This window comes from Salvelinus namaycush, chromosome 21, assembly GCF_016432855.1.
Source record: "Salvelinus namaycush isolate Seneca chromosome 21, SaNama_1.0, whole genome shotgun sequence".
NCBI classification, from domain to species: Eukaryota; Metazoa; Chordata; class Actinopteri; order Salmoniformes; family Salmonidae; genus Salvelinus; species Salvelinus namaycush.
The window spans coordinates 22,283,258-22,303,536 of record NC_052327.1 but is presented as its reverse complement, the minus strand read 5'-3'; the positions used below and the strand labels follow the sequence as shown (position 1 = coordinate 22,303,536).

The 20,279-nt window shown below is 41.7% G+C and overlaps 2 protein-coding genes across 3 annotated transcripts; one reads left to right on the top strand and one right to left on the bottom strand.

Moving 5' to 3' along the window:
* Window positions 1–241: 241 nt before the first annotated feature.
* On the bottom strand, window positions 242–3,746 carry LOC120066194 (ubiquinone biosynthesis protein COQ9, mitochondrial-like). Of its 2 annotated transcripts, none has more exons than XM_039017391.1 (9): window positions 3,622–3,746; window positions 2,845–3,106; window positions 2,535–2,670; window positions 2,283–2,425; window positions 2,069–2,153; window positions 1,558–1,758; window positions 1,132–1,287; window positions 921–974; window positions 242–655 (listed from the first exon to the last, which is right to left on the bottom strand). In XM_039017391.1, exons 1-9 carry the CDS (start codon window positions 3,677–3,679, stop codon window positions 620–622), a joined length of 1,131 nt encoding a protein of 376 aa, XP_038873319.1. In that variant the 5' UTR covers window positions 3,680–3,746; the 3' UTR covers window positions 242–619. The 2 variants fall into 2 exon arrangements, with proteins under 2 accessions (XP_038873319.1, XP_038873320.1); XM_039017392.1 differs by having other exon boundaries at window positions 1,654–1,758.
* Window positions 3,587–16,657, top strand: LOC120066196 (anamorsin-B). Its single transcript, XM_039017393.1, has 9 exons — window positions 3,587–3,775; window positions 14,427–14,589; window positions 14,771–14,914; window positions 15,007–15,086; window positions 15,174–15,342; window positions 15,432–15,508; window positions 15,597–15,718; window positions 15,926–16,007; window positions 16,133–16,657. The coding sequence occupies exons 2-9, from the start codon at window positions 14,433–14,435 to the stop codon at window positions 16,241–16,243; spliced, it is 942 nt and encodes a 313-aa protein (XP_038873321.1). The 5' UTR covers window positions 3,587–3,775; window positions 14,427–14,432; the 3' UTR covers window positions 16,244–16,657.
* Window positions 16,658–20,279: the final 3,622 nt, after the last annotated feature.

Sequence of the window (20,279 nt, the reverse complement as noted above, 5' to 3'; positions counted from 1 at the left end):
GGAAAAATCTACTTGAACGTTCATCCAACTCGGAATTCCAAGTTGGAAACTGGCACCTTTCCAGAACTCCCGACTTTCTGACGTGAAGATCGCTGATGTCATGACCCCATTGTTTTCCTGAGTTCCCAGTTGTCTTGAAAGTACAAACAGCATAGTATGGCTACATGGTAAAATCCATGCAGTGTTGTTCATCCCAAGGACCCCCTTATCCTAAATCAATAACTGAAAAAAATAAACAAGATTGTTTTGTTGTAACTGATCTGTAATTTATTTAGGAACTCTCAATGGAGCCTAACAAAAACATTTAAAATACAATCATATTTTTGCATCCTTTATACAAAAGGAAAATGGATAGGAAGTAGATGTGAGGGAAAACCGTTTCAAACTGGATGAAAGTGAAACCTCATACCAGACCTAAGGCACAATTATATTTGTATAGTGGATAAAGGCGACTAAGCAATAAAACAAACCAACACGATAGGGTATTACAGATAAGAGAAGAAATGTCTGAGCTGTGAGCACAGAAGCTGATCTTCAATGCCTCACACACAAACCACTGACTGGCAGAGATCAGAGGGGAAGGGAAGGGGATGGTGGAACAGAAATAGACATCTTTTTTTCATCGTCTTTGGTTAATCCCTGTTAGATTCTTCAGCTGAAAAAAATAAATAAATCTCCAGTCACTACTAAACACACAGAATACAATTGGTATTAAATTAAACAAATACAGTGCATGACATTAAGGATTAGGATTCTGAAAAAAAGTAATCCAAGGTTCCAAGCAATGCTGCTGTATATGTTTAAGACACATATTCTGCACGGATACAACAGATCTTCACAATGCCCGGAGACGTGTTTAAAATGTCAATTCGTAATAATAATCCTTTGTTTTGTGCATTTTATCTCTCTAGCACCCTCACCGTAACAGCAGCTCCCATAAGCCCCTGCGCCACTGCTTCTCCTGTAGATGCCACCTACAGGACACAATAGAAAAATAGGTGTCAATTACACATATTGAGTTCCCTTAATATAGATTGCATACTAGTGAGATCTTTCTAATGGATTTATATTTTATCACTAGTGACCTGTTACCTAATTAAAGGGACTATGCACAGACTAAGGAAATGGTACCTGTTTGGCCGCGCCAGCCATGTTGACAATATCCTGGATTCGGTTTTCAAGGAAGTTCCAGGTGTCCTGGAAGTCTTCTGAGGAGTCCTGTATCATCACCAGCTCAGTGGTGTTATAGATCCCTGTCAGTGCGGCCCGTTTCGTATACCAGTTCAACTGATATAGGAAAAATGTGAAAACTGAATAACAAAGATTTTGATACATAGACATACTATTAAAGTGGTTGTTGAAAGACAAAAACTTAATAAAAAGGAAACATTTGGATTGGGCTGATTTATAAACAATTGACAAATAATGTCAGTTGTACCCACATGTACAATTAATGAGAGGAGAGGGCATAAAAAAATGGAGATTAATAGGGTAGACAGAGTTAAAAGTGAAAAGGACAATGAGAGTGCAGTGTGAGGAGAGGTGGTGAGTAGTAACCTTCGCAGAGGCTGGTCGGATAGTATGAGGTGCCTGATGAAAGGGGGTGAGGAAGACATGGGGAGAGGGGTACTTAGGCTGAGAAGGTCGACTCACATCTGTGGAACGGTCTCCAGCATAGTACCAGATATCATCCACCAGGGTGGAGAGGTGCTTCAGACTGTCTGGGATGTTGTGTGGGAGGAGCAGGATACTCATAGCCTGGAGAGAGGAGAAAGGAAGATATACTTTAATCAGCAGAAAAAAACAGATGCCTGTTACTGAATGTAATAATTTGGGGGAGACTAATGTTGATGGCAAAGTGATACATTTGATCAAGTAAGCTATATGTCACATCTATGCACAGATGTAATAAATGGTTGCCTCTACTAGTGTATCAAGATGATGTTACAAGATTAAGCTACCTTATACCAATCAGTAGCTTGAACTGGTTTAAGGTGAAGAGATTAACTGTCACATGTCTAGTTGATGTCTAAAGTCTAATTGTTATATTGTGTTGTGTGCAAGATACCTGTGGCCAATTATCGATGTATGGCATCAACATCCTCAATCTAGTCTCCACAGCATCTCTAAGAAACTCAGCAGTTTTCTTTGGTCTGCAAGAAATTACGTGGTTAACACATGCACACACACCATTAACAATCACATTCATGTTTAAATCCTAACTGCGCAGTAGAAGTGCACTATTCTTGCACCTGCTAAATTGAGAGTGTGAGGGAGCTTACTCAGCCTGACCAAGTTGGACCTGGTTGTGCTGTTCTGCCATTTGCTCTGTCAGCTGGGCATTGCACTGAGCAATGAAGTGCAAAACCAGGTCCCCTGCTCCATTCTGGAACATTCCACTGGAGGCTGCTGAGAGGCCCAGTGTCTGCTCCGAGGAAAACAGTAACAGGTAAGAAACAATTACATTTAGTCACGTAGATAAATCTCTCCATCCACACAACTACAGTAAATCCAACTTCCCTCCACTCATTTACCTCAGCTCCTGCTGAAATGGCCTCAAGAGTCCAACCATGTAGTTGGACAAAGTCCAGTGCAGCGTTAAGGATGTGTGCTTGCAGTTGCTCCTCTGTTTCATACTCTTCTCCTTGTTCTCCACTCTGGTCTGCATAACTGCAGTGACAATAGAGAGCACACAGCATAGACCATTGGCATGCACACGTCATAAGTAACTTAAGTACAAAATGTCACATAAATGTTGTTTCAGAGGCATATACCACAACATGGTATTGTAATGTTATTATGCATTGGTTAAATGGGTGTCAGTTCAGTTTGGTGGAACCTAACCTAGTGTTGGGCTGCGGAGCCTCCTTTGCAGCAGCTTCAGATGCAGCAGCCTCGGGTGCAGGCGCTTCATGCATATATGTGGCGGTGTTGTTTTTAGATGGAGGGGCTCGGTAATGCTCGTGGTAGGTTGTAGTTGAGGATGCAGCAGAGGATGGGGGGACAGGGATGGACTTGTCCTTGTCCTCCTGAAGACGAAGTGCAGCACAGTGGAAGCCTCGTCTCAGGCCATTGCATTGGGGACTGGATGTTTTTGGAACTACCACTACAAGAAATAAATCAGAAAAGTATGCTCTAATGATGTTCATACTGACACGATGCATCCTGTATTCTGACTGAGCACAAGTATGAACTAAGTTGCCTAATATTGGCAAATAATTAAAGCTCCTTAAATTGTGACCGGTGGGTAATTTCAGGGTAGGAGTCCCTATGTGAGCAGTTTGTGAAAATACTTGGATAATGTAACCCCCGTCACAATTTACGGGGTTAGCCTAATTAGCTAACTATGTTTATTGCATCGAAGAGCTCAATACTTGCAGTTTTGATAACTACATGTGTTTTCTTGCGTTGAGATTTAGATTGCAATGAGTAGCCAACATTATATTACCAGATTCTGTCCTTCATGATCACCTTCTGCTTAAAGTGACATTGGTTGACTAGCTAGTTCCCAAGTTCTCTCGCGATTTAGACCTAAATCAATGTACACGATTACCAAAGTCAAGTCCCTGAGCTACTGGCTAATGCCTACAGACAAAGACCAACTAGCAAGTCTTGGCTCACCGCTGCCAAAACCCCGCAGGGCCCTTCCAACTCGTAGTCCTCGTAGCAGCGCCGCCATATCCAGCTGCTAACAGATATTTAGATATCAGACGCATCATTTTTACGCGACTCACTTAAGCAGCACGTAATAAACGTCATTGCTTTGACCGGAGAGGTAAGTTAGCAGGTCAGCTAACATTGACCGAAAACCTTTTTGCCTTATTTCACGTTCAGAAAGTCTCAAAGTGGAACTACCACACACACGTTTTGTGAATCTGCAGTGAATTTGCATAGCGAAAACATACATTTTGATGTGAACGTTTTGTTAGCTGTTCGTTAAACAACGTTAGCTTACTAGCTAACTAACATAACGTTAGTTACTAATTTAGCTGGTTGGTAACTTGTCACAAAGAGAAAAGCACATTTGAACGTCTTTAACTAAAAGAGTTAAGACCAAGATAGTGTATTAAACGTGATGTGCTATTATGGGCTTGATGATGTCTGTATGACTGGCAGTAAATTTGCCATAAACGTTAGGTTTCTAGTCAGTTCGAGAATATTCCATATTACGTGTGTTCTAGTTACACTTGATAGCCTGGATATCAGTCTCTTTAGCTAATCTACTCCCTGTACTCCATGTCATGTGCCAAAGTGACTGGCCTTTCTGCCAGATGCAGACTGTGCCGTTTAAGATTAGAGAAGGAAAAAAATTATATTTGAGGCTCCACATGTTGTCATGGAAAATATTCATGTTATTTCCAACAACCCTTTAAGCAATTCTGCCGTAAATCCAGCGCATGTTGAAATTGCTGAAAGGCCAGTCTTTTTGGCAATGACAAGGAGTGGAATGTTAGCTATAGAGACTGCTACTCATGTCGTGTTCAAAACAACTGGAAAAATTTGTTTTGAATTGTCATCTAACTCGAAATTACAAGTCGGAAACTGGCATCTTTTTAGAACCCCACTTTCTGATCTGAAGATCACTGACGTCATGATTTGACCTAGTTTTTTCCCGAGTTAATCAAGATGTCAGTGATCTTCAGGTCAGAAGGTGTCACTAGCTACCACAGCCACAAAGTCATAAAACCCCACCTATTTCTACAGTTTTTCACCGTAAATCGTATTTTAAACTTAACCTTAACCACATCCCCAACCTTAAAATAAAACCGAAAAGCAATTCTTTTTTGTTTTCATTCATTTTTACGATATAGATAATTTTGACTTTGTGGCTGTGGAAACCAAATTGGAGCTCTAGAAAAAGTTTAGACTAAGAATTCCGAGTTGGATGACCGTTCAAACCATTTTTTCTTTTTTTTTTAAGAATCTGAGCTCATTTTTACCCGGGTTCCCAGTTGTCTTGAATGCACTTTCTAGAGCTCCAACTTTCCGACTTGAAGATCACTGGCTTCATGATTTGGCTTCGCCCCCCCCCACCCGAGTTCCCAGTTGTCTTAAACGCAAAGAGTCTGAGACTGCCATCATTTAAGTCATTTGTGGTGTAAAGGGTTGCGTCAATCGAATCTGGTATCAGGATAAAATGTGATTCAGAGTCACCGAACATACTCTAATTATTTTTATTTAACATAAGCGATAAATGGTAAATGCAATTTTCGTATATACGGGTTCACTGTATCACCACGCAGGGTAAAGTAGAGAACTGACTGAAATAGTACAGACATCTTCTTTTATACTGTGACAGATGTAGTTCCAACTTTAGAGTTGGCCTGTGACAGTAGAGGCTTAGCGTGGTTTAAACTTGCTAGCCTATCGGTGGTGCCCAGGCTGGTCCCAGCCTCACAGCACACAGGATCCAGATATCCGGAAGTGTTTGTTGTGAAGTTTGAGCTGAGTTGTCGGTGGCTACACTGCTCAGTTCCTGTCTTCTTGTTATTCAGCATTTTTCCATCTTGTCTCAACCTTGTGGTTTGCACAGTCGACACCCTAGATTAACAACAGCTTTTCTGCAGTCACGCTATGTTTTGTGATTAACATGTCCTATTTCTATAAGGCATATATTTTTGTTAAAAAGAGAACAAAACCATCCTTCACAGTGGTGAGGAGGGGCACTGTACAAAACAAAGTCCCCAGTGATTGGATCCTTGCGTAGCTTTCCATGTAATGGGTATGGAGCATCACATATCCTGTTATAACAATTCTGTAGCTACAGTTGAAGTCGGACATTTACATACACTTAGGTTGGAGTCATTAAAACTCGTTTTTCAACCACTCCACAAATGTCTTGTTAACAAACTATAGTTTTGGCAAGTCGATTAAGACATCTACTTTGTGCATGACACAAGTCATTTTTCCCCCAAAATTTTACAGACAGATTATTTCACTGTATCACAATTCCAGTGGGTCAGAAGTTTACATACACTAAGTTGACTGTGCCTTTAAACAGCTTGGAAAATTCCATACAATTATGTTATCAATCCCAGAACAACAGCAAATGACCTTGTGAAGATGCTGGAGGAAACAAGTACAAAAGTATCAAAATCCACAGTAAAACGAGTCCTATATCAACATAACCTGAAAGGTCGCTCAGCAAGGAAGAGGCCACTGCTCCAAAACCGGCATAAAAAAGTTCCAAAGTTGTGGTAAAATGGCTTAAGGACAACAAAGTCAAGGTATTGGAGTGGCCATCACAAAGCCCTGATCTCAATCCTAATGAAAATTTGTGGGCAGAACTGAAAAAGCGTGTGCGAGCAAGGAAGCCTACAAACCTGACTCAGTTACACCAGCTCTGTCAGGAGGAATGGGCCAAAATTCACCCAACTTATTGTGGGAAGCTTGTGGAAGCCTACCCAAAACATTTGACCCAAGTTAAACAGTTTAAAGGCAATGCTACCAAATACTAATTGAGTGTATGTAAACTTCTGACCCACTGGGAATGTGATGAAAGAAATAAAAGCTGAAATAAATAATTCTCTCTACCATTATTCTGACATTTCACATTCTTAAAATAAAGTGGTGATCCTAACTGACCTAAGACAGGGAATTTTTACGAGGATTAAATGTCAGGAATTGTGAAAAACTGAGTTTAAATGTATTTGGCTCAGGTGTATGTAAACTTCCAACCTCAACTGTACGTGTGTTCATGAGGTTGGACTCTGAAATGCTGACACTAATGTAAGGTGATCTGATTTTCTAGCTTGGTGGGAAAAAAACAATGACATGGAACTATATTTACAAATGTATTTTCACTATAGTCATTTTATTAATTATAACACAGCAATTGATTACCCCTCCACAGTTTTGTTAATCTTGGCCTATCTCGTATATTTTTGAATCACCCAAGTTTGGTAGCCTGTGCTGTTGGGTACAGATAGACATAATTTGTACATGCAAATCTGAATGGATACAGCGTTTGATTATCAACCGCAATTGAAACTTTTTCTTACTGAGGGCTGGTCACCTTACACTAACCCTAATCCTTATGTCTGTGTAACTGGTGCTGGCAGTAACCAATTCAGAACAATTTTGATATCCCAATAGAAGTCAGTAAAGCATTCTGTATGGAACAAGGTCACTTTCACTTCTGTTTCTCAATCTTGAATCTACGACTCATGAGACCGCTGCTATCAGGTACCGATAATCTATTGGGTGGTTGAGTTTACTCCTCTGTCCCCAACACTTGGTGTCTTATCAGCATAACAGATACAGTGCATTCGGAAAGTATTCTGACCCCTTGACTTTTCCACATTTTGTTACGTTACAGCTTTATTCTAAAATGGATGACATTTTATGTTGTCCTCATCAATCTACACACAATACCCCATAATGACAAAGCGAAAACAGGTTTTTAGAATACCTTATCTACATAAGTATTCAGACCCTTTGCTATGAGACTCGAAATTGAGCTCCGGTGCATACGGTTTCTATTGATCATCCTTTTTTTTTTAATAATATGTTTATTATTTTCCAATAAAAATAAAGTAAAAAAGACAGCAATACAAACAATGACATTCATTGTACAGTTGAATGGGATGGCCACTTTAGAGGACAAAACAAAAGTTAACTCACACATACACAAAATAAAACAAAATCCTATTAGGTGGTACATGTATAAGAAGACAGCATATAGTCATTACAAGCAGTGTAGTTAAGCCAAAAATAAATATTGAGTGTAGTACAGCACAGAGTAGCAGCAGATCGTCAGCACAGTTATGAAGCGGGACTAGACCATTTATCCAGTATCGGCTGCCATATTTTGTAAAACAATGGACTTCTATTGGAGGTGTTGTATCGAATCTTTTCCATATGTATTACATTCCCTAAATCCCGTAACCACATTTCAAAGGTAGGTACAGTCTCCAATTTCCAAAATTGCAATATGAGCCTTTTGGCTAATAGAGTACAAAGAGAGACAGCTTTCCCTTCCTGGTTATTCCCATCAACTGTACCAAACAGAGCGATCAATGGGTCTGGGGCTAGAACTCTATCAAAGGCCTTAGATAAGTAATCAAAAATGAGAGCCCAGTAAGCATGTAATTTAGGGCATGTCCAGAATAAGTGGGTCAACGTCCCCTCCTCCTGCTTGCACCTCTCACACAGTGGTGAGGTGTCCGGGAATATTTTATGCAGTTTTACTTTTGAGTAGTGTAACCTGTGAATCACCTTAAACTGTACAAGGTTGTATCTGGCATTCACTGAACTGTGGTTTATATTCCTGAGAGCTTCTATCCAGTCCTCATTTGAGATTTCTGAACCAAGTTCTTGTTCCCAAGCCCTTTTAATGGTGTCTGTGGATACCTCTATGTGGGCCTGTAGCACATCATACAGTCTAGAGACCGACCCTTTTGAATGGGGTTTGACAAGGATCAAGCTATCTAATGTAGGACTATTTGGCTTCATGCCATACTGTGGGATATGTGTCCTTAAAAAATTCCTGATTTGGAGGTATCTGAAAAAATGTGTTGTTGGCATGTTGAACTTTGCCTGTAGTTGTTGAAATGAAGCTAACTGACCATCTATGTATAGATTACCAATTGTTGTGAGCCCCTTCTCCCTCCACTGTGAAAACACCACATCATCCAATGCAGGGTGGAAAGCATGATTCAGGCTAATCGGGCTGTCTGTGTAAACAGTGGGTATGTTAAGAAAATCCCTAATCTGTTTCCAGATCCTAAGCGTATGACAAATGACTGGATTGGAGTCATAAGTGGCTTTTTCCACATATGATGGGCTATTAACAAGTGCAGGGAGTGAGGAGCGTTGACAGGAGGTCTGCTCAATCAAAAGCCATGAAGGCATATCCTTCTGTCTCATCGCAGGTAAACTTTCCCTCCAGAAAGACACAATGTTCAGATTAGCAGCCCAATAATACAGTTTGAAGTGAGGAAGGCCAAAGCCCCCCTCTATCTTGTACTTGCATAAATGCTTCTTTGCAATTCTGGCTGCCTTGTTATCCCATAAAAATGGAGTTACTATTGAATCCAGTTTCTTAAAATAGCTTTGTGGTATGAAATTGGGTAGACATTGGAAGAGGTAAAGAAACCTGAGTAGGACAACCATTTTAATAGCGTTTATACGACCAACGTACGAGAGTTTTCCAAAAATCTATATTTTGTTTAAGCTGATATATTTTCATGTCCCAATTCGCTTTCAATAGCTGATCAAGGTCTCTTGTCACTACAATGCCAAGGCTTGTGAACTTGTCCCTCACTGTTCTAAACGGGGTAGATTGCAGAAATTGCATATCCACAGGCCGTGATATTGGCATCAACTCACTTTTTTGCCAGTTTATCTTGTAGAAGTTTTAGGCTTGGACAAAAACAAAAGAACATCGTCTGCATATAGGGAAATTTTGTGCTGTGTGTCCTTTATTTTAACAGAAGCTATATCGGGACATGCCCGAATGCGAGTAGCAAGGGGTTCCATGGCTATAGCGAAGAGAGCAGGCGAAATAGGGCACCCCTGTCGGCACCCCTTGAACAGGCGGAATGACTGCGACATTTCCTGATTGGTCACCACGGAGGCCATTGGGTGTGCATAAATAATTCTTATCCAATTAATAAATTCCTTTCCAAACCCAAAATGCTCCAGAACCGACATCATATACTTCCACTCAATCTGATCAAACGCCTTCTCTGCATCAAGAGCTATTACCACTGCCTCAACTTTATGATCATGATACATTACGTTGAAAAGGCGTCTCAAATTGTACTATATATGTCGGCCCGGGATAAAACCTGTCTGGTCAGGGTGTATGATGTCGGAAATATATTTTTTCAATCGGTTTGCCAATATCTTTGTCAACACCTTGTTTTCTATGGGGAGTAACGACACGGGGCGATACGACGACATCTCCACGGAATCTATCTTTTTTCAAGATCAGGGCTATTGTAGCCTCATACAGTGTTTGCGGGAGTTTGGCATTTTCTTTTGATTGTTGAAACATTCGCAACATAAGTGGAGATAGACTAGCGCAGTACTTCTTATAGAATTCTATTACATATCCATCGGGCCCAGGGGCCTTGCCGTTTGGAAATTGTGCTATCGCTGTGTTAATTTCCTCTAAGGTTATCCCTGCATCGAGTGCAGCAGCTGCCCCCCTGTCTAGTTTAGGAAGTTCACATTCAGCGAGAAAGCGTTCCATAGTTTGTGGATCAGTAGCATCGCATTTTGATTGGTATAGCTCTGAGTAAAACTGCGCAAAGCATTTATTAATGTCCTGCGGATCTGTTACTATTTTACCCTTCTTGTCTTTTATTTTGTGAATAGCTCTAGATGCCTGTACATGCCTTAGCTGTCTTGCTAATAATTTATGTGGTTTGTCCCCCAGTTCAAAATAACTTTGTTGCGTTCTAGCAAGTAAAGAGCCCACCCGTTTCGAAAGGATGGTATTGTATTCATATTTTAACTTTGTGATCTTCTCAAGGACTGTATATGAGGAATTTGTCCTAAAAACGTTCTCCTGTTCCCCTAACTCTCTTTCAATTTCTCTCAGCCTAGTATTGGCACGTTTCTTCCTCTCTGATGTATAAGAAATAATGTAACCTCTAATCACAGCCTTTAGAGATTCCCAAAGGGTGGAGTCGTCAACATCCCCCGTGTCGTTAGTTCTGAGGAAAAAGGCAATCTGCTCCTTCAAATACTGACAAAAAGCCTTATCTTTCAACAGGTATGCGTCTAAGCGCCACGGTCGCCGACCTGTCGACATATTGTCGAGTTTCAGCACCATGGACAGAGGAGAGTGGTCCGTAATTAGAATGGGGTGATAGGTAACCGACTCAGCTGCTGAAATTAGTTTGGAGTCCAACAAGAAAGTCAATTCTGGAATATGATTTATGAACTGATGAAAAGAAAGAATAATCCCTGTCTGTTGGGTGCGTCAGTCTTCAAATATCGACAATGTTAAGGTTTGTCATCAATGTATTTAGACAGACACTGGCATTTGATTGTTGAAGTGACCTTGATAGCTGTTTATCTAAAAGAAGATCTAACGTACAGTTAAAGTCACCTCCAACAATAACACTTGTATCCGAGATATTTGGTATGGCCTTAAATACCCTTTGAAAAAATAATGGTTATCGAAATTGGGTCCATATAAATTGACCACGGTTATTGGTTTTGAATTCAGTGTACCAGCAACAATAATATACCGACCATTAGGATCTGAAATCGAGGTTGAGTAAACAAAAGGAATGTTTTTCCTTATCAGGATTGCTACCCCTCTCGCTTTTGCATCAAAGTTAGACTGGTATATCTGACCGATCCAGCTGACTCGTAGCTTGGCCTGCGCCGAGCGTTTAATATGAGTTTCTTGAAGAAGCACTATGTCAGCACCCAGTGATTTAAGATGAGAAAAAACCTTAGCTCGTTTCACGACATGCCCTAATCCATTACAGTTCCAGCTGACTATCTTTATTCCACCTGGTCTACTCTGTGCTCGGTCACTATGTGGCATTTCTTATTTTAAAGCAAATTGCTGCTGTCATACAAAACCCAGAAGAAAAACGTCCCGCCGTACGGGAGCTTGTCATGCCACCTGTATTAATAAACGTGAACATAAAACACAGACCCCATCCCCCCTCCCATCCCTTTACTGAGTGACTTCCCCAAACGAAGCACTCCTTGGCTAACACACAAACCTTAGGGTGTCTAGACATACAGCTTGAACTAACTCGTCGTCTATAGATGCTCCGCATATAAACTAATATTAAATAACACTTAACTTAACTCTCACGTTAGGGGGTGAGTGGCGCCAAAACATGACATGCCAAACAATGCTATATTAGCCACAACATCTCACCTATCCTATAAGTCCCAATTTCTGATCGAAAAGACATAGACCGGAAATTCAATTCAAACACATTCCTGGCCTGTATTTGGCCATTTAGCCGGCTGGCACAGCCGTTCTGTATCCTCAGCCGGGGAGCTTGCTTGTCAAGAACAGATCGGCCTCTTTTGCGTTGTCAAACGTACGTGTTGATCCCTCGACTGTCACCTTAAACCGGGCTGGGAAGAGGAATCCATATCGGATGTTGGCCGCCCTGCATTTGTTGCGTACCTCATCATACTCTTTCCGTTGGTTCCTCACCTCCAAGGTAAGATCTGGGTAGAAAGACACCCTGGCTCCGTTGTAGTTAAGGGGGAACTTTTGACTAGCCAGCTTGAGGATGAGATCCCTGGTGTGGGGATAGTGCAGCCTTACAATGAATGGCCTTGGTGGCCCGCCCTTGGCCGGCTTCGTTGCCTGTGATCTGTGTGCGCGGTCGATCAGGATGGCCGTTTTGAAGTGTTCACTCCCCAGCAATGCCGGTATCAGCTCCGAGACAAAATCAGTGGGTTTCCCTTTGTCAGTGTCCTCCTGGATCCCACATATTCGGATGTTCTGGCGTCTTGAATGCGACTCGAGCATTTCCAGTCGGGCCTTCAGGGTTTTGTTGTCATTTTTGAACGTTGCGCACTGTTTCTCTATGTCCTGTAGTCTGGCCTCGTGATCGACTGTCGTCTGCTCAACCTCGTGCACCCTTCTCGTAGTTGCCTTCACAGTTTCGGCCAAAGTCCCAATACTCTTTGAGATATCAGCCAACCTTGTGTCCACCTTCTTGCTTAGTGCGTTTATGGCAGCCAGTATGTCACGTTGAGTAGGATCTGTGGGGAACTCTTGGAAGCTAGCCTCTTCAGCTAGCTCCTCGTGGGTCGGCGACGTTGAAATTGGTTCGTTGTCTATCTCATTCCAATTATCTTGTTTAGCGCCCCCTTTTTTGGCGCCTTTCCCCTTTGTCATATTTGTTTGAAGTTATAGGTTGTGAGAGGTTAAGATAAATACTAATTTGTTTCAAAATTGAGCGGAGCTCTAGCACAGCACGTCTACTCCATAGCACGCTCTCTAGCGCCCCCCTATTGATCATCCTTGAGAGGTTTCTACACCTGTGATAAATTCCACTGATTGAACATGGTTTGGAAAGGCACACAACTGTCTATACAAGGTCCCACAGTTGACAGTGCATGTCAGAGCAAACACCAAGCCATGAGGTCAAAGTAAATGTCCATAGAGCTCCGAGACAGGATTGTGTAGAGGTACAGATCTGGGGAAGGGTAGCAAAAAAATTCTGCAGCCTTAATGTCCCCAAGAACACAGTGGCCTCCATTGTTCTTAAATGGAAGAAGTTTGGAACCACCAAGACTCTTCCTAGAGCTGGCCACCCGGCCAAACTGAGCAATCGGGGGGGAAAGGGCTTTGGTCAGGGAGGTGACCAAGAACCCGATGTTCACTCTGACAGAGCTCCAGAGTTCCTCTGTGGAGATGGGAGAACCTTCCAGAAGGAGAACCATCTCTGCAGCACTCCACCAATTAGGCCTTTATGGTAGAGTGGCCAGACAGAAGCCACTTCTCAGTAAAATGACAGCCCGCTTGGAGTTTGCCAAAATGCACCTAAAGGACTCTGACCATGAGAAACAAGATTCTCTGGTCTGTAGAAACCAAGAATTAACTCTTTGGCCTGAATGCCAAGCGTCACATCTGGAGGAAACCTGACACCATCCTTACAATGAAGAATGGTGGTGGCAGCATCATGCTGGGGGGATGTTTTTCAGCGGCAGGGACTGGGAGACTAGTCAGGATCGAGGGAAATATGAACTGTGCAAAGTAAAGAGAGATCCATGATGAACTGCTCCAGAGTGCTCAGGTCTTCAGACTGGGGAAACGGTTCACCTTCCAACAAGACAACGACCCTAAGCACACAGCCAAGACAACGCAGGAGTGGCTTCGGTACAAGTGTCTGAATGTCCTTGAGTGGCCCAGCCGGAGCCCGGACTTGAACCCGATAGAATATCTCTGGAGAGACCTGAAAATATCTATGCAGCAACACTCCACATCCAACCTGACAGAGCTTGAGAGGATCTGCAGAGAAGAATAGGAGAAACTCCCCAAATACAGGTGTGCCAAGCTTGTAGCGTCATACCCAAGAAAACTCAAGGCTGTAATCGCTGCCAAAGGTGCTTCAACAAAGCACCGAGTAAAGGGTCTGAATATTTACGGAAATGTGATATTTCAGTATCAAATGTTTTATAAATTTGCAAAGATTTCTAAAAACATGTTTTTGTTTTGTCATTATGGGGTTTTGTGTGTAGATTGATGAGGAAAACATTAAATTTAATCAATTTTAGAATAAGGCTGTAACGTAACAAAATGTGGCAAAAGTCAAGGGGTCTGAATACTTTCTGAAGGCACTGTATGTTCTGTCCGCTCGGGTATCTCAATTTTTGGAGGAGTCAGTTAGAGGGCAGTGTCCACAGTCTGTGGTGGTTTCTTTGGATTGATTTAATTTAAAATGCTAGTAAGCGTGTTAATGTATTGACTGTTGTTCTGTTTGCAGGAGACCATGGCAGACCTTGGTGTAAAAGCAGGGGAGAAGGTGCTGTTGGTGTGGAGCCAACCCTCATCCCCAACAACCCTGAAGGAGCTTGCAGAGAGTCTAGGGTCCATGGTTGGCTCTGAGGGCCGAGTGTCACTGGAGAATATGGAGAGACTACTAATGTGTGAGTGACCCTTTCCTAAAGTTCTGTTTCAACAGTTGGCCAATGCTATATCAAAACTCTTGCATTTATAGGTCTGATATTCTATGCACTTGTTAAAAGGCATTGTATTGTAAAATAGTACTTGCTACTCTAACGATAAGGTGAGCCACCAAAATACCTGCCAATCCTCTCCTTTCCTCAGCTTCACATGCAGCATCAACTTATGACTGGGTCCTCTCAAGTCTACTCCCAGACAGCTCTTCCATTCACACCTCAGAGACGCTAGCAGAGATGGCCAGAGTGATAAAACCTGGTGGGAAACTAGTGCTAGAGGAACCTGTTACAGGTAAGAGGGGTGAAGAGAGCAAAGTCTCCATGGTCATTATTGAGGACACATAGTAAATGACTCTGACTCTTGACACCTGTCCTTTTTCTCAGGAACTAATGACCAACAAGTGAGGACTGCTGAAAAACTTATGTCAGCCTTGAAGTTGTCTGGACTGGTGTCTGTCACTGAGGTGAGTTAACCAGCACTGGAATGGTAAATATCCACTCCTCCAGGCTCTGTATATGCTGACACATTTTTTGTTTACCAACATTGGCAGATCAGTAAAGGACCCCTGACCCCAAAAGCTTTGTCTGCCCTGAGGACATCTACAGGCTTCCAGGGGAACACTCTCTCCAGGGTGCGCATGTCTGCTTCTAAACCCAACTTTGAGGTGGGCTCCTCTAGCCAGCTGAAGCTTTCCTTTGGGAAAAAGACAGCAAAACCAGGTATGTGGAGTTCTCCTTCCTTCTGTTACCATTTCAAACGTTTCCTCTTGCTTCTGGCCTTTACAAATGTATTCCTTTTCTTGTTGCAGAAGACAAACCAGCTCTTGACCCCAATGTTGAAAAGGCATGGACCCTGTCAGCCAATGACATGGATGATGATGATGTGGTGTGTGTTTGTTTGTATTTGTGTGTAGATCTATATGATTTAATGCATTCGATGATGGTCTCAATATGCCTTTCCGCTGTCTCTTCAGGACCTGGTAGACTCCGATGCTCTCCTGGATGCAGATGATCTAAAGAAGCCAGATGCAGCCTCCCTCAAGGCGCCCTCCTGTGGTGACGGAACAACCAAGAAAAAGAAAGCTTGCAAGAACTGGTGAGAAACACCCCTCACCCTTTCTTCGGTTACAGAAAAGAGGGCTCATCCATACACCAACAAGACCGCTGGAGTCATAACCAAGAGACTTGAGTGATGAAGTTCAACTGATTATTGAATATCCCTTATGCAAATATGGAGATAATCACACATAGTTGCCTTGTATCATAATTTATCTTGTAATTTGTCATTACTCCTCCTATGTAGTTCTTGTGGTCTTGCTGAGGAGTTGGAACAGGAAAGCAAGGGTGTCCAGACGATCAGCCAGCCCAAGTCAGCGTGTGGAAGTGTGAGTGTGACTCTTTTCCCATATGCAACCATCATACTGTAGCTTTCTATCTATCTGTGTCGGCACATGTATCTTTGTGAAGCCAGTTTGTAGTTGTTGACCTGACCTTTTGATCTGTATTTCAGTGTTACCTGGGTGATGCCTTCCGATGTGCCAGCTGTCCGTATCTTGGGATGCCTGCCTTTAAACCTGGGGAGAAGGTTGTCCTGGCCAACATGGGGCTAAATGATGCCTAGGAACACATATTTATGTAGTGTCACATTATTTACATTCCTTACACACTGCTAACCTACCACCCCCTGGAGCAATGTTCCCTCTTTTTTTCAGCACTGGGCAAATTTCAGGTCTGCTGTGCACATACTTGAATATTGTGAAAACTCACATTTACTGTGAACACTGAGGCTGTACCCACTTTAAGTTAGTTTTAACAGTGGTCAAGTACGCTACTGTTGCTATTTGATCATAATGGAGGCCTATCAGTGTGGCCTACCATCAAAAACAATGGAAAAAAATGCATCCCGTAACATCTTAACATGGAAATAGAACAGCTATCATTCAGCCTACAGTAGCAGCTAATGTGTGGTGTTCAATGTAGGCCTACATTCTATAAGACTTTAGAAAAAACATGCAGGGCTTGACATTAACCTGTTTATCCACTTGTCCTTCAGACAAGGTGACCAAATAAATATTGTTTGATGCAAGAAACTACTTTACAAAATAAAATGCATTATTATTCCCATACCATTATTACAGACAGACAAATTATGCTACCCTCTATATATTGGCTACTTAACTTAACTCACTAGCAAAGTATATTAACAAAATGTGCACACGTGGCTACATGCGGCTCTTGCTTTGATCTCAACACAAGCGCATCTACTAACGACCACTCATGCTGTAAACACAGTCCAGTTCAAAGTAAATGGCAATGTTTTATTTGCAAATAGGCCTACTGCAGCTCTGATTATGCCACACTGGTCTGTGTAGACTGTAGAGTATGGGCTGAGTCGTGCAGTGTCAATGCAATAGAATCTTACTCTGATGCGTTCTGCCTACAACAAAATCTCTTGCATAGTTTGTTTTGTTTCGGTATGTTCCATTGAAAGTGGCTAATATTGTGTTGATTCGATCACAATTGTCAGAGTAAAGGGAAACACTGATATTGTTAACTAAAAGGGAAAACTCTAGAAAATTGAGTGAAGTTCAATCCCATGCTTCTTTCTCTCCTTGGGCTGATATTTATTTTGCTCCGCAGTCTCGGGGCTACTGCGCACCCGCTTGCAGCTTAGAGGGAACAATGCCCTGCGGTGCTTGTTCAATGCCAGGTTCTACATCTCATTTATGTGAGAGCAAAAAAACAGATTTAGTTTAAGAAAATGAAGACCTAATGCACTGAATTGCAGTCAGAAATGTGTTATTGCTGGTTGTATACAGTTATTAGGAGTATAATTTAAAGTATCCAAACATGACTGAATACATCAATCATTGCATCAATCCAGGCTACAGGCTTTGACCATGTGAAAACTACAGTATGCTACTGGATACAGTGAAGATTTCACAGAGCAGTCACCATATTTCAAGTACAACTGGAACATACAAGTGTCGATTTGTCAGTTCAATGAATCGTGTGTATATTACTATCTTTTTAACAGTCAATAAAAATCTGTTAATCATAGCCACAAGTTCATTTTTTTCAGGATATCCCATTTAATTATTACTCGTTTACAGATCAGATTGTTTTAGATCCAATCACAAACCATTTCCTCACGCTCAATCACTTTCACACTCAGAAGCACAATAATACAAATTGAGGGCAACAGCAATACAGTATAAAACGACTAAAAACAGTTACACAAACAAACGTACAGTAAATAACAAAAAAATATGATTCCATATGTATTATTTCATAGTTTTGATGTCTTCACTGTTATTTTGACTATTTTCTACATTGTAGACTAAAGAAAAACCCTGGAATGAGTAGGTGTGGTCAAACTTTTGACTGGTACTGTAAATACATATACACTTTCATAGATTGAGATTAAAAAATGCTCAACATCTAGATGAGCATAATTCAAGTACAATTGTTCCAAGCTTGTTTGGCTGGTAGCTTAGATTCTTTAGCTTGGTTTCCATCCAATTTGGTGACAGATTTGAATATTCTAAAATCTTTATAAAGACAATATGCCATTTCAGAGTTTCCTTTAAGAAAATTTGGCATCCATACGCATTCAGATCCAACCTGGCATAGCCTGCACCATCAATAAATGAGGTGTCCTTAAAAACAGCCTATAACAAATTACAAAAACACTATTACTTGTGTTTTGATGTATAGCGTATGCATACATTTCTAGCCAATTTTATTTTTTTTGGGGGGGGGGGGGGGGGGGGCGTAGATAACTTACCTAAAACAATAATTGTGCACCTCATGGTTCAGCTGTCATTGAACACTAAATGTATCAGGGGGATCAGTTGGAGTACCAGGGTGCACTGCCTTCATATCATAGGCCTGCAGTAGCTAAAGCTTAATAATAATAGCCACACCATGCCAAACCTTCACAAACATTTATAAACTTTATTAGGGTAATATCAAGTCAAACCATTGTTTATACAGAAAGAATGAGCAGAAGAGCAAACGTAAACCAGGGGGAAAAAACACTACCCTCCCATGCCCCCCCCCCAAAAAAGCCAAACAGTTCTCCCCGAAGCAAAAACAAAGTTTGACAACCATCCCCTATTTAGAGATGCCAGGGATGTTCTCTTGATAAGTGCGTGAATTTGACCATCTTCCTGTCCTGCCAAGAATTCAAAATGTAACTAGTACTTTTGGGTGTCAGGGAAAATGTATGGAGTATAAAAGTACATAATTTTCTTTAGGAATGTAGTAAAGTAAAAGTTGTCAAAAATATAAATAGTAAAGTACAGATACCCCCAAAAACTACTTAAGTTGTACTTTAAAGTATTTTTACTTAAGAAAACAACTCTTATTTACAATGACGGCCTACCCCGGGCATACCCTAACAACGCTAGGCCAATTGTGCGCCGCCCTATGGGACTCCCCCAATTACGGTCGGTTGTGATACAGCCTGGAATCGAACCAGGGTCTGTAGTGACGCCTCTAGCACTGAGATGCAATGCCTTAGACCGCTGCGCCACTCGGGATGAGCGTGTTCATAGCCGGGTAAGGCTCCCTCTCCAATCAGTTCTGTGTCAAACAGCTCTGTGACAAGGACGTTGGCTCGAGTCTGCATGTCTCCATCTGCAGTGACAACACATTCATCTAACATTCTGATGGTAAAATACAGTTGATCTGGTTGAAAAGTTTCACTGCAGACGAAGAAAAAAAATGTAACTGCATTTTTCAGAAATACTGTATTTCAGGTCACTGTGAGAGAATTTGTCACATTAATGATTTACCGTTGCTGCAGCATAAGCAATTTGAAAAATAACGTTTTAACCAAAACAACTGTGGACTACAAATTACAGGACTGTGCGTACAATGTGTGTTACTCACTTGGTCGAACTGTCACTTGTGTATTGATGATCTTGAAATTGTCAGAGAAGCCATTTATCTTCACTGTTCGGAGAGCAGCATCTGCCATGGGCTTGAAAACCTATTGGATCAGACAGACAAACACAGTCAGAGAACACCTTTCCCCTTTTCCTCTAATTGACGGTGAACTGTCAATGCACTTTGATAGATTAAGCAACGATGCCTGGGGTTCAGCGAGTCAAGAATTGTCATTCTCACCTCCACAGCATGGCAGTAGCCAGCACCAGCTGTGACAGCCATCATGGAAAGCAGTCCTGTTCCAGTGCCAATGTCCAGAATTATGACTTTCTCCCCCCATGCCTTCACTCTGCTCACAGCAGCACTAATACCCTAGTAGTACTTCTCATTCTATGAGATAGACAGATTGTGGTTTACGTACAGGGTAAGAAACAAGACAGCTTCCACAACTCACAGAATAGTGTGCCATGTATTGTACAAGCTGTATTGGATGAAGTGTTTCCTGCCAGGCCACATACTCACCCTATCGTGATTGTGCAGCATATCAGTTCCACAGGTCCTGAGAAACAAACAGGTGATCATGGATATCACACATTTAGATTAACTCCCCCTAATTGAACTATAGTTAGCAACGTGATTTGAAGTGATTGACAAAGACAGAAAACATTAGGTAGCTAGTGCGTTGCATAGTGCAATACATTAACATGATATTATGTACCAACAAAACGGGGTCAGCTAGCTTGCATATCTACAGTGCATTCATT

Bases quoted from the DNA above. Each gene is read 5' to 3' on its own strand.
- LOC120066196 (XM_039017393.1), top strand. From the start codon at position 14,433: ATGGCAGACCTTGGTGTAAAAGCAGGGGAGAAGGTGCTGTTGGTGTGG. The intron at 14,590-14,770 runs GTGAGTGACCCT...TCCTTTCCTCAG, and splicing joins TATGGAGAGACTACTAATGT to CTTCACATGCAGCATCAACT. The intron at 14,915-15,006 runs GTAAGAGGGGTG...CCTTTTTCTCAG, and splicing joins GCTAGAGGAACCTGTTACAG to GAACTAATGACCAACAAGTG.
- LOC120066194 (XM_039017391.1), bottom strand. From the start codon at position 3,679: ATGGCGGCGCTGCTACGAGGACTACGAGTTGGAAGGGCCCTGCGGGGT. The intron at 3,107-3,621 runs GTGAGCCAAGAC...TATTTCTTGTAG, and splicing joins CCTGCGGGGTTTTGGCAGCG to TGGTAGTTCCAAAAACATCC. The intron at 656-920 runs GTGAGGGTGCTA...TATTTTTTTCAG, and splicing joins TTATGGGAGCTGCTGTTACG to CTGAAGAATCTAACAGGGAT.